This window comes from Passer domesticus, chromosome Z, assembly GCF_036417665.1.
Source record: "Passer domesticus isolate bPasDom1 chromosome Z, bPasDom1.hap1, whole genome shotgun sequence".
Taxonomy (NCBI): Eukaryota; Metazoa; Chordata; class Aves; order Passeriformes; family Passeridae; genus Passer; species Passer domesticus.
Genome location: NC_087512.1, coordinates 72,161,745 through 72,174,120, shown reverse-complemented (window position 1 = coordinate 72,174,120; position 12,376 = coordinate 72,161,745). Strand labels below are relative to the sequence as shown.

The window sequence follows — 12,376 nt, the reverse complement described above, 5'->3', positions numbered from 1 at the left end:
ATATAGTATGCTAAAGACTAGGAACCTTAGGATAAGAGTGGTTTGGATATAACTCACCATAGAGGACAGGGAGACCCCGTGAAGCATTACCTCCTTTATTCATTTGTGGTGTTTGAAAAAGCTGAGATGCTGACAAAAGAGCTAGCTGTCCTGGCAATAGCTAAGATGAGCTCAACTTAAATCTGATGGGGTGGTTTTTTCTCTCTCAGCTGTTGGCATCAATATCAGCTTGATGTTTTACCCAAAGGCCCTTGGGTAAAACTTTCTTCTGACATAATCTGATAGCAGCAAGTGTCAAGAAAGATTTTGGTCCTTATTTGGGCACAATATGTTTCATTTCAGGTTAATTTTGACTTGTAACTATTAATCATCACCACACGTTAGTGGAACTTACGTCTTACAATAAGCCTCGTGTAAGCAGAAGTAAAAACGTTTCCTCCTATATATCTGGCAGTGTAAACCCCTGCATCATGTGGTTGCACTTGAGTATAGGAGACTTCCAGCTCTCCTGGCACTTCATGCCTGGGCACGGAGTGGATGAAGGAGCCTGAGGAAGGAGCACACAGATACCACAGACAGACATCATTCACCCTCTAAATAAAGAAATGATCTTGCATTGGTTACTGAAGGACAGTTGGGGCAAGCTAAGCAGCAGAATCTTTTTCTTTATTAATTATGAATTTTCTGACAACTCTAGTTACATTGGTTTTCCATAACTGGAGAAGTGGAAGTAAAAAGCAAGAGAAATCTTGAGGAGAATTAGTAGATCTTGAGGAGAATTAATAGACAAACAGGACAAACTACTTCACATTCAGCTCTGATAAGAGCTTAGGGGTTAAAAGTGTTCCTTTTGTTTCTTGGTCTTTTCTGAAGTAAGGGATAACAATCCACAAGGATTCTAGGGTGGCTGGAGCTGAAGAGCAAATGCTGACCAGGTCCAATTCAGTCTGACTAGCACAAAGATTTTCTTAGAAGATGAAAGCAGGAAGAGCTCAGCATAGCTTTATCGTTCTTCCCAGATTTAACACATTTTTGTTTCTTCCAGTTTTTTTTCTCTACAGACCATTTTTATTTTATTCTAAGTTTGTTGTCCTTGGTCATACATGTTTGCTAAATAAGGCAATAGTATTTGGTCTTCCCTCCCTCTGGATCACCAAGTAATAACATTTGAACACTGGTTTCTGTCAAAGAGAAGCTACATCCATTGAACTTCAGGACCCCCAAGAGTCTTTTCACTCCCATCTGTTAGAGCAAGGCTGCTGCAGTAGGTTGATGCCAGGTCCAGCTAGATCTCACTAAAATATTTGTGCACATGTTCATCCACACTGTACAAACAAAGTCATTCACCAATATAACCTACATAGCATAGCTGTGATTTTATGACTACTGCATGTCTGTATGACACTCACTAAAATAGCTTGGGTTGGAAGGAGCCTGAAAGATCATCCAGTTTTGAACCCCTGCCATGGGCAGGGACACCTTGCACTACATGAGGCTGCTCAGGGCCCCATCCAGCCTGGCCTTGAACACTTCCAGGGATGGAGTAACCAACATCTCCATGGACAGCCTGTCCCAGCAATTTACTACATTCACATATGAAAGTGTCATTCTTGTGCTTGATCTAAACACACCCTTTTTTTCAGATTAAAGCCATTCCCCATTGTCCTGTCACTGTCAGAAGTCCCCCTCTAGGTTTCCTTCAGCTCCCATTAGTACTGGAAGGCTGCTATAGAGGTCTCCCTCTGGACTTCTCTTCTCCTGGCTGCAAATCCCAACTTGCTCACATTAACAACCCAGACAGTCTGATCCTGTTCTGATTCACAAGCTCAAATGGCTGAAAGACTATTAGCAATGGTACTCTCATGCCTCATCTTCTACATTCTTTTACAGTCACACTGAAAATGCAACAGCTTTTTTCCCTTTTTTCACTTTTCTTAAATTATTTAGAAGGTTAACGGAATCAGGCAGGACCTCTGCTGTCTCTGACTAGACATATACTATCAATTTGACTGTTGTCAAATTTCAGGCAGCCTAGAAATGTAAAACTTTGCTAAGGATCATAACCAAAGCAGCAGAAAGACTGTGACAGTGGGTCACTTTAGTCCATGACAGAACATGACAAACATTCTCCATGAAAACAGGACCAAATTAAAAGAACAAATAATTATAGGGATTTGTTTTGAAACTGTGGGGCATTGTCTAGTATCTTTTGAGTTACAAGCTGCATAACAAACTTGACAACAAAGCATTAAGAAAGCCTTATGCTTATGGTCTGTTAAGCAAGTCTCGATTCTTATGACTTGTTTTACAAGATGTCATGCCAATGTCTTAAAGCAACCCTGTTTAGCAGAACCATTTCACTGTCTAGACAGCCATTGTGAGATGCTGTGAGGGGGAAGTGTACTTGAAACAACTAAAAGTGAAAGACTGCAACAGCTAAAGAGAAGTCTTTTCTCTTCATTTCCAGCTGCTGTATGAGGACTTCTCAGAAATGTTTTTCAACATCAACCTCAACTGAAAAACTTGACCTACTGTCTAGAGGCAATCTGAGATTTTTTTGCTGAATTTCCAGATCGAATCACAGCTAAGGGAGTGCCATGATGTAAGCAGTTCTGTCCAATATCTCATCTGGTTCTTTTCTGAGAAACTGGTGATAGGAGATCACAAAATTTTCCTAGGGATCCTGTAATGACAACTGATGGCAAACTTGTCTGCTGTGCCCTGCCATAGCTGAGTCTCTGAAGTCCAAAGAAACAGGTATTTGTGAAAGGCTACTTTGCCTCTTTAAAAGACATCTTTTATCTATTTAACTCTTTCAGCCTCTTGAAGTGCTCCAGGTAATCAACTGGGGTTGAGGCTGACTGCTACATGAGTTCTTTGGCAGTGTGTTGACATTCTTTACGTCATCCTGCTCTATTTACTCCCTGTTTCCTGGTGGCTCACTGTAAGCTAGACTGTCAAAGATGGAGCAGAACATTATACGTGCTTCCCACAATCATAATTTGTTGTGGTTTTATAATTTGATTATGAAGACACTGTGAGTTATAGTGCCCTCTATTTTTGGTATTTTTCTACAGAAGGTAGATAGCAACCTGCACATATTTCTAAGCATCAAGCAGGAGCAACACACAGCAGAACAGTGATTACCTGTCATTTAGGTGCCATGCTAGGTAGAAGAGTTGGTATTACAAAACTACAAAATTTACAACCTGACTAACTCTTGTAGTTGAATGAAATAAGGACTAGATTTTGTTTAAAATTTTTTCTTTCTAATAGCAGAGTACTGGTGATTAATTTCTTAGCTTGAAGGGCATCATGGAAGGTAAATGTCCTCAAAAAGCCTTCTGAAGAATGCAAAGTATCACTTGAAAAATAGCAGAAATGCAATGAAAGACACTCTAACTGTGTTTTCACAGTGGCCCAGAAAGATAAACAACCTGAAAACAACCAGGCAAATACATGAAGGGATGTAGAAGGAAATCAAAAATTAAAACAAAAAACAAAGCAGAGATATAAACAAAGAATTGGTAACTTTGGTGGAAGAGAAACAGGTTAGATCAACATATTGAAAATCACCCCTTTAGGAAACACTAAATGTATGAGGAATGATGCCTGCTACAGCTGCATAGCATGGGCATTAGCAGCCATAACTTTAAAATACTTACTTGGCCCTCAGCTAAAATAATTACAGCAGAAAGAGAAAAGAAAAGAAAGATTGAATACCATTCTTGTAGATCACTGCATCTTCCTCTTTTGATGCCATTCTGATGAAGGAGATGTTCACATGCTCTCCCTTATTTGCTGTAACAGTCAAGGCCACCGGGTGGAAGGAAGCTGAAAACAGAAATATGTGATAAATAGCAGTTGCTGTCTCTGTCTGGCCTCTGGCCTGATAGCTGAGAATGGCTTGCAGCATGAGCCTCACTCAGAGTTTGACTCCTTAATTTCTTTGGAGCATAAAGTGAATCTTTACCATCAGCAGCCTCAGCCTATGTTTTGGCCAAGACAGAGGACTTGCCTATACCCCGAAACAACAGAATGGCACTAGAACCAGAGGCATGAAAAAAATAATTGGCTTCTGGCTGACTGGAAACAGTTTCTAAACTAGGAACCCCAACTGGCTGTGAAACACTTTCCAAAGTTTCTTCATCTCTTGAGACATTTTTAAAGCAGACTGGAAAAATTACTGGAAATTGTATTGTAGGGAACAAGCTGTCACTGGCAAATAAATACCTAAGGTGATTTAAGTTCTCTTCTACTTAAGCTTTATAGTGCAGAACTGCGGATAGTTCAGGAGACCACAACCATTCAGGGCTGGGAGGAGGTGAAGTAGGATGTAGTAGGTCTATGTTTGTGTTAGTTCACCAAATTCTGGAAATACAGAGAGTGTTGGGTTGCACTAAGAACCAAAAGAAAAAATCATATTCACTGGCTGTGGTACTTTTACCAAAATAGTCTCACCTGAAAATATGGCTTAGTGAAAATAAAAAATTCTATGTGAGAGACTGGTGTAGATCAGCCAGTTTTCCAGCAGGGAAATTGAAATTCATTTTCCTGCTTAAACAGAAAGGACCCTTGTATACATTTGTTTGTAGATTTTAATTTAAACAACAAAGAAAGCAGTAGATAAAAGGATTTTCCCAACATTTCTGTCTATTTCTTATCAGTACATCAGAAGATAACAGGGGAAGGGACAGAAAAAACTCAAGAAATAGCTCTTTTTTGGAATGGCAGTTTAAATGAAACTAGTGAAATGGTAATTTTAATTACCACATTACATTGAAACAAGTTAGAAGTTAAGGATGCTTCTTTTCATTTATTTGGAAAATTCAAAGGGAAAGTTGTGACATGTTTTGAGGACAAATTCAGGTTTTCAGGCCATTTTTAACTCTGAGGGTTTATGCCATACTATTGCTTATATGTTCTATGGAAAAAAAAAAAACCTCTTCCAGAATTAGCCAAATTGACTTCCTAACTATCAAGCTCCTTACCTGACAGAGAATTTGATACCTTTGTACTTTCCCTTTTAGAGCACTCAGGGGAACGATGTATTGATTTAAACCAATCCCTTTGCTCTTTCTAGATTTGAAGTTTTTTAGCTTTAAGGGTTCCTCCTATGCAAGTTCCTCCATGTAAGTCCATCTATCTTTGTTCTTCCTTCTGTTGTCACCTGCCTCCCCAGCCAGGTCAGTGGGACTTTTCTGACATAAGACCCACTGAGTTTCAGCTGAAAGGAATCCTTGAAGACCCATTCATGCTCTTAGGAGCTCTGCATTTTCAGAGGTTCCATTTCACAGCAAATATGTATTTCACAGCAAATATTTTTTAAAGGAACATATATACAAGTTAATATAAGCTGTTAGACAACTTATTTTTTAAGTTTCTAAAATTGGCCTTTATCTAGATGCCTCCTTTCTTGGTTCGTTTTTACAAAACGGTCGATAAAATATCCTTTGGTTCATACCAACAGTTGGAGAAAGAATTTGGAGCTCATGGCTGGCTAAAATTTGGTGGGAAAGAAATACACAAAGATAGGATCAGAAAGCAGAGAAAAAATTATGAAGTAACTTTCTGTCATATTTTATATGTAGCAGAGCTGCAAAAAAATGAGCAGACAGATGCTATATCAAAGTTTTTATGAGGCAGATATTCTGTCAGTACCTCCACAACACTATTTTGCAAAATCTGAGGGAGTAAAAAGGATTATATTCTTGCAATAAAAGAAAGAACACTTTGATATTTTCATTACAAAATAGAAGTTGAATTAAAAATCAAAATGTTTGTATCACATGATGCAAAATTAATGAAAATCTGAGCAAGAATGAAGACATTTTTATCAATCCAAGACAATTTCTCTCCTAGGATATTATTTCCTTGACATTTTTGATATTTTAATGTTTTGTTTACTGTTGGAAACAAGAAAACTATTGAAAACACACAATTCCTTGTAGAATGGAATTTCCACCCCCTGCACAGTTCTAGTGGTTATGCTCTGAGACTTTGCCACAGGTTTTCATTCCTTTGTAAGTTATATACAATTGATTTCAGCAGGAGTCTTCCTGCTTCACACTAAGTAAGTTACATGCATTTTACCTAAACACTGGTATCTACACTAACATCTTAGAAAAACAGAAAATAAAGAAAAATGAACTAAGTTTTCATTAGAAACAGGCAGCAAAAACTGAAAGCAATTCCAACCTACTGTCAGCTCCCAAGTCAGAAGTTATTTATTAGTAACAAATGCATAGTGAAAAATCATTATCTATTGAAGAAAAAAATAATTCAACAGCTTTTGCAAAAAATTAATTGTTAACTACAAATGATCCTAAGGGGTTTAGTTGCAGTCCTTTCTGCACCAAATTTAGTGAGACAATGCTAATTGTTTTAACAAGATATTGAGCTTCTTTATTCCCATCTACTTTTCCTTGCATGTTAGGCTAAACCACAAGACTTTTCTACAGGGTATTGTTGCAATGGAAAGGAATGCACACTCCCTGTTGGGCTCAGTTCCAGTGTATTTTTAGATTGTGACTTGTATTACATGATTTCACATCTCAAGTGTGCCAATTCCTTATAGAGACATAATGAACTGAGCTGCAGGACAAGTGCCATATTGCTCCACTGCTAGCATTTCCATTATTGTCCCTTTGACAGCTCTATGGTTGAGTTTCTTTGGGGAAAACTCAATCACATATATGAAAATAAACATTTATTGTGTATAGAAATTGAATAAATTGTATTTGACTAGAAGGAGAATACTCTGGTGTTTTATTGTAGAGATATGTACTTATACAGAATAAGAAGATAAAGCATAAACTATTCCCTCACATTGCATGTATGAATATTACATATCTAACTATAATGTTTCAGTATAAAGAATTCAGGAGAATGGGCTTGTTACTTTCAGAATAGCAGATGGTAAAATAAATCAGGAAAATGAACCTGTTTCTATACTACACAGAAAAATTCTTCACTGTATGTTCATATTTGATAACAAGTGTATAATCAGGGAGATGGGAGTTCCCATTAAGTCAGTAGGGCTACCAAAATGATTAATGCTTAGCGAGTGTTTCACCAGCTTGTTTCCAGGAGGATGCAAAAGAGTGGCTGGGTTTCCAGAAGTGCTGCTTCTTCCTTTGACTTTGGTTTTCCAATGGGAAACTGCACATTTCAACTCAATTTTTGCTGTTGAAAAACATATTCTGCCTTTAAAAATTATGAAGACAACAACAGTTAAGCAGAGATCTGTTTTCCACACATATATGCTTTGCTAAACCCCACAATCTTTCCTTAACCTCTTTCTCCACTTTCTGTGCACTTTAATAGCTATGAGAATTTCTGATGTACCCCTCTCTCACCCATCTAATCTGATTAGATTATATGCTTTCACTGAGGAGTTGCTAGTTTGAATTTCGTTAGTCAAAACTTTTGCAGAGAAAATCTGAGAAAGGTATTCAAGCCTAGAAATTAATCCAGAAAGCCTACCAACTACTGGTATGAATGGTACTTCTGTTTAGAGCAACATCTGTCACATAAGAAGACTTCAGAATTTGGTTAAATTCTCTGTTCCTAAGCCCCCCAGATAGCAAATGGAAAGAACTGATGGATTCAGAAGACATTCTTCCCCCCATGCATGTTGCTCTACCACAGCTAGAAATGTGCTCAGCTTGCTGGCAGACTGCCACAGGCAGGGTCACATTGATGTTCCATGACTATTATCTTATCTCCTCCTCACTGCACCCTCCTTTGAAACAACAGAGTTGTCAGTCTGCATCTGCAGACCTTAGTAGCCAATCCAGCCCTTCAAAAACTACATTTGGTCAGAGAAAACACAAGCCAAAGAAAAATGTATATGTCCTATTTAGCTTGCTCCAACCTACTCATGTTCAAAGAAATAATAATTGGCAGTAGCTTCATCTCTTACAAATGAAAGAATCTCCTTTTATAAATTTGTTATGTAATTTCAGGACATACCTACAAGAAAAATTGCTCTTACTAAAATCTTATAAAGGAAGATTAAAATTGTCAAGCATTCTTGCAAACCAGTTGCCATGGCACAAAACATTAGCAGTATAGTAAAATCTATTTTAAATTATCTTCAGTTTTGAAAATGTGATTTGCTGCAGAAAATTGCTCAAAATTTCTTGTGCCTTTCTGTAGTTGATGGTGATCTCTGATTTGGAAATTGTCCCAGAAGTCTAATGATGTCCAGAAACAAGAGAAATTTTGAACATATGGAAATGCAATTTAATGGACCTTAGAAATCTCACCTTCTTGTCCCACTATATCTCCGTGCATTTGCTTTTACTATTGTGCATAGCCTAAAACCAAAATGAATAGTGAAATCTGTTGTGGATTTTTGTGAACAACCTTCTCAGATTTTGGAAAACCTCTCTGGACTTCCTTTCCAGTGCTGAGGGATGCCTTTTTTTTTCCCCCACACTGACACAGACTATGCAGATCTAGTGTTGCTGATCTGTAGTTTTACTAAACCTTAGGCAAGGCAATTATTTTCTGGGCTCAGGTTGCCCATAAATAATCTTTATTTAAGATAGATAGAAAAGTGATGCTTAGCTATCTACATCTCAGACCTGTCAAACTTTTAAAATGGAAGCTTGTTTGAAATCAAGCATCTGGGATGCAAGAACCCAGTGCAGGAGTTGCCACGTGTGTTATTCCATGGGGTCAGTGAGGCCACTTTAATTGCTGACTTTGTGTTCCTGGCAGTAGCCAGATGCAGGCAGAATACTTACAGATGTCTGACTAACTTCCACAAGGAAATGACTAGCACTTAGTACCAACCAGTTTCTCTGCACTGTAGAAAAAAAAAAGGCCTTTAACCAAGTCCATTTTATTGACTCAGGACTGCCTTGCCTGGTCTGGGACCATGTTTGTGCCCACTTGTGTCAACCAGGAGTAGCTGCCAGTCTGCAAGCAGTGCCATGGCAAATTCAGATCTGACCACTACACCATACCTCCCAGTGGCATCTTCATGGTACGTATCCTTGTCACCTCATCCTTGAGTTTCCCTTCACAGTAATATGCTCCAATAGTTTCACTGGCCTGTTCCCTCTTCCACACCACTGTTTTGGCTGCTGATCTCTTGGAATCTTCATTAACTTCCAGTGGTTCTCGGTGCTGGTTTGCCATATCCTCCTGGTCCCGGCCTATCGTGATAGATTCACGGGAACGCCATTTGGAAGTGACACATATAAGTGATGTCTCGGAGTTGCCCACCAGAGGGAAGGAATTGATCAGTATAAGGTCCAGTGCTGCTTCTACTTTACCTAAAAAAAAAAATAAATCAAAAATCAAATTAAAAAAAATTTACTGCAGAATTTGATGTGGCCAACCAAACCACCAGGTCAGCTGTGTCACCCAGTGCTCAGGGTTTCTCTGGCTGCTGCCATGCACAGCGTTCATGCAAAATTGGATGAACACAGACTAACAATGGCTTGAGGATTTATTTTTTATGACACAAAAACAGATGGAATTTGCTCTTCTTAGAAAAGGCTGTAAGTCTTGCAAATGTATTGAATTTCTTTTAAGAGCTGTTGTAGGAGCCCAAGGAAAAACACAGGTTGCCAAAGCAGATAGATCCATGTACAGTTAGACATGCACATAAATGGCTCAATTATGGTGCTTTTCTGGTATCAGAATTGGTAGATGATCAGGTTGTCAATTTAACAGTGTTTTCTCAATCTCCTTTACATGGATTTAGTACATATGAAGTGGTGTAAAGCAGTTATGACTTCAGTTATAGGAGATGGTAGTACTTTGAATACTTGGGGTATTTTTTTGCATCTGTTTTATGAATTTGGACTAATGATTTTATAGTCAATCACATTAATTAATTATTTGAAGCCCTAACAGACACTGGCAAGACCCAGGGCACAAAGCAAGTTATGCAAAAACAAAAAGCAAGTTGGCACCACTAGTTAAGTGAGGTCAGGTTTAAATCACGCAGAAATTGCTTCTTTTGATCAATAGGACTGCCAGAAGCACATAGAGGTGAAAGTTTCTTGGAAAATGAGTGATACAAGCCTAATTAAAATATCCTCTAGCAGAGTGCCACAGTTTTAGCTGTTCTAATGTGCATAGTTGGAGGGAAATTCAGCCCTCCTATAATGAACAATTGGCAAATAATAGGCGTTTCCCTTTATTTTTTAAGTTCAGGGTAAGGAGAAGGGAAACACTAACATTTTTTCCAGCTGAAACAGGAAGAATAATTTATTTCTTTTATTCATCACATCTATTTTCCTGATTTGGATACAAATATATTTTGTATTTACATAGAGAGACCTAATATTTAGTGCCGGTCAGCTTCCAAATGTTGTCTGATGGGAAGGAAGGGGTATAGTCTTAGATAAGGAAGGTCAAAAGGTCGTAGTGCCGACTGCAGTCTTTGCGTGTGTCTCTGCAGTGCTCTGGGCCAAGGGAGGAGGTCCTCCTCTGCTTTCAATGCAAGCAACCACTCTGGGGACTGAAGTATCTTGACAGCACATTGACACTCACCACACCCAGCCAGTCTTCCACAGCCACCACCCTTTCATGTGCCAGCCCAGATAATTTGCAGTTACATAATGGACAAATGAAACCTTCTGGAAATGTTGAAAGGAACATTAAATATTGCATAAACATGCAGGTCAGTAAAGTCAGTTCATCCTGCTGCACATTGTAAAAGTTCATCCTTTGAACAAAGTTAAAGAGGTATGTGATAGAAATGAGGCCAAATTCATTTTATGGGACATTTGTCTCAAGGCTCTTAGTTTTATATGAGGAACATTTGTGCTTTTACTATGGATGTGATGCATCAGCCAAAGGCCAATATAGCTCAACAATTATCAGCACTGAGAGCAGCTTCAGTTTAGATCAGCAAGGATTACATGTCAGGTAAAGATAGTCTTAACATCACAAACTGCAAGATCCTGGTTTCTGCAAATTTTGTGAAACTCAGAATCAAATCTGGATTCAAGTTCTGTGACTTGGCATGACTTCTGCAAGGAGGTCAGGCCCAGTGTTACAGAGTAGAAGGGAAATATTTTTTTCTGTCTGGCACCCACAGGGCACAGATCTACACAAAGGAGCTACAGCTGCCTTTCCAATACAAAGGTGTGGGCCCAAGGGCTGGTGTCCTTCAGAGGGACAGCTGGACATCCAGGGCTCCAGTTCCATTTGCCCTAGCATTTGTCCTTTCTTTTGACTTCCACCACAGACTGAAAGGTGAAAATAACATGTCTTTTCTCCCCTGCATCTCAACCTTTTAAAACTCTCAGAAAAAACAGTAGGAGAAGCCCGAATTTTGAGGACCAGCTTTCATGCTGCCTTTGATCCATATACAAAGCAACATTCTACCAAATTCAGGGTATTTGCTGCATATTTATTTCCTTGTAGTAAATTCATGCAATAAAGATGTAGAACAAGTAGACATATTGCTTTTTTAAACTTGAGAATATTCTGGGTAAATCAAAATCTAGCCACCAGTGAATGGATAGTGTTCTGATTCACTGTCTAAAGATAGGTGGCTTTTTGTCATATTAAACACTGAAGAGTAGCCCAGACACCTCAATGAGGCAGATGGAACACAGATGGAGTTTGTTCCCAGAGAAACATAGAATAATTTTCTGCCTCTAAAAGGAATTTATATCTATGTGTAAGTATGGAATTATATGTCAAATATCACTTGCATGACTTTGCAGCAAAGGTTTCATAGCTGGAATATATTGCAAGCAGAAATTAAAATATTTTAAGTTTTGCACCAATAACAGCTATGCTTCAGATATAATTTGAAAAAGAAAAAAAGACATTTTACAAATATAAGGCCTTGGAGGTGATAGCAATATTTTCTTTGACTCTACTGGGTGGGGATTCATACAGCATCTGTTTATGATAAAGCAATTTCAAATAAACCAACTGTTCTTGCTAGAAAGGAACTAGTCTAGTCTGGCAAAATTTAGGTGAAACATGTCCTGGATGTTAATGAAGGTTTTGAGTATGTAAGAACCAAATAAGGCAACAGAATTTAGCTCTGAGAAAAGCACAGAAAATAGAGATAGGAAGCAGCCTATATCAGCAGCAGGGACAATCCTCTCTGCTGCTTTGAAAAAGTCCTTTCACTCCTGCCCTGGCCCTCGAAGAACAGACCTTATCAGGAAGGCAATTTGCCGTTTGTGCAAATAGATTTTGAGAAGAGAAAGCACTTGCAGAAGGCTAATGCTGTAAATGGGAAATACCATGCAAAGAAGACCCATTGCCAAGTATTTATGACACATCACTCACTGTGATTCAGTGCTTTGAGTCTTTTCAGCACAGTAAAAATATTATCCTCTATAGAAGTTTAAATAACAGCACACTGACTATAGCCCAGACAGTGAAA

The 12,376-nt window shown here is 38.5% G+C and overlaps 3 protein-coding genes across 8 annotated transcripts in view; 1 reads left to right on the top strand and 2 right to left on the bottom strand.

Moving 5' to 3' along the window:
* LOC135291260 (trichohyalin-like) overlaps positions 1-12,376 on the top strand; it is a 422,947-nt gene that overhangs the window by 144,682 nt on the left and 265,889 nt on the right. The gene's annotated exons all lie outside the window — the stretch shown is intronic.
* TEK (TEK receptor tyrosine kinase) overlaps positions 1-12,376 on the bottom strand; it is a 40,179-nt gene that overhangs the window by 18,696 nt on the left and 9,107 nt on the right. For 2 of the 6 annotated variants that reach the window (XM_064403490.1, XM_064403492.1), the window contains exons 2-4: positions 8,976-9,287; positions 3,724-3,834; positions 395-547 (exon numbers count right to left, since the gene is read on the bottom strand). In XM_064403490.1, coding sequence (XP_064259560.1) covers positions 395-547; positions 3,724-3,834; positions 8,976-9,287 — 576 coding nt within the window. Of the gene's footprint in view, positions 1-57; positions 254-394; positions 548-3,723; positions 3,835-4,233; positions 6,186-7,075; positions 7,186-8,975; positions 9,288-12,376 lie in introns of those variants that run through there. The other 4 variants (XM_064403491.1, XM_064403493.1, XM_064403494.1 and 1 more) reach the window with 4 other exon arrangements.
* Positions 9,120-12,376, bottom strand: part of IFT74 (intraflagellar transport 74) — a 56,334-nt gene continuing 53,077 nt past the window's right edge. Inside the window, exon 21 of the transcript XR_010352424.1 lies at positions 9,120-9,287. The gene's annotated coding sequence lies outside the window, so the exon portion shown is untranslated. The remainder of the gene's footprint in view (positions 9,288-12,376) is intronic.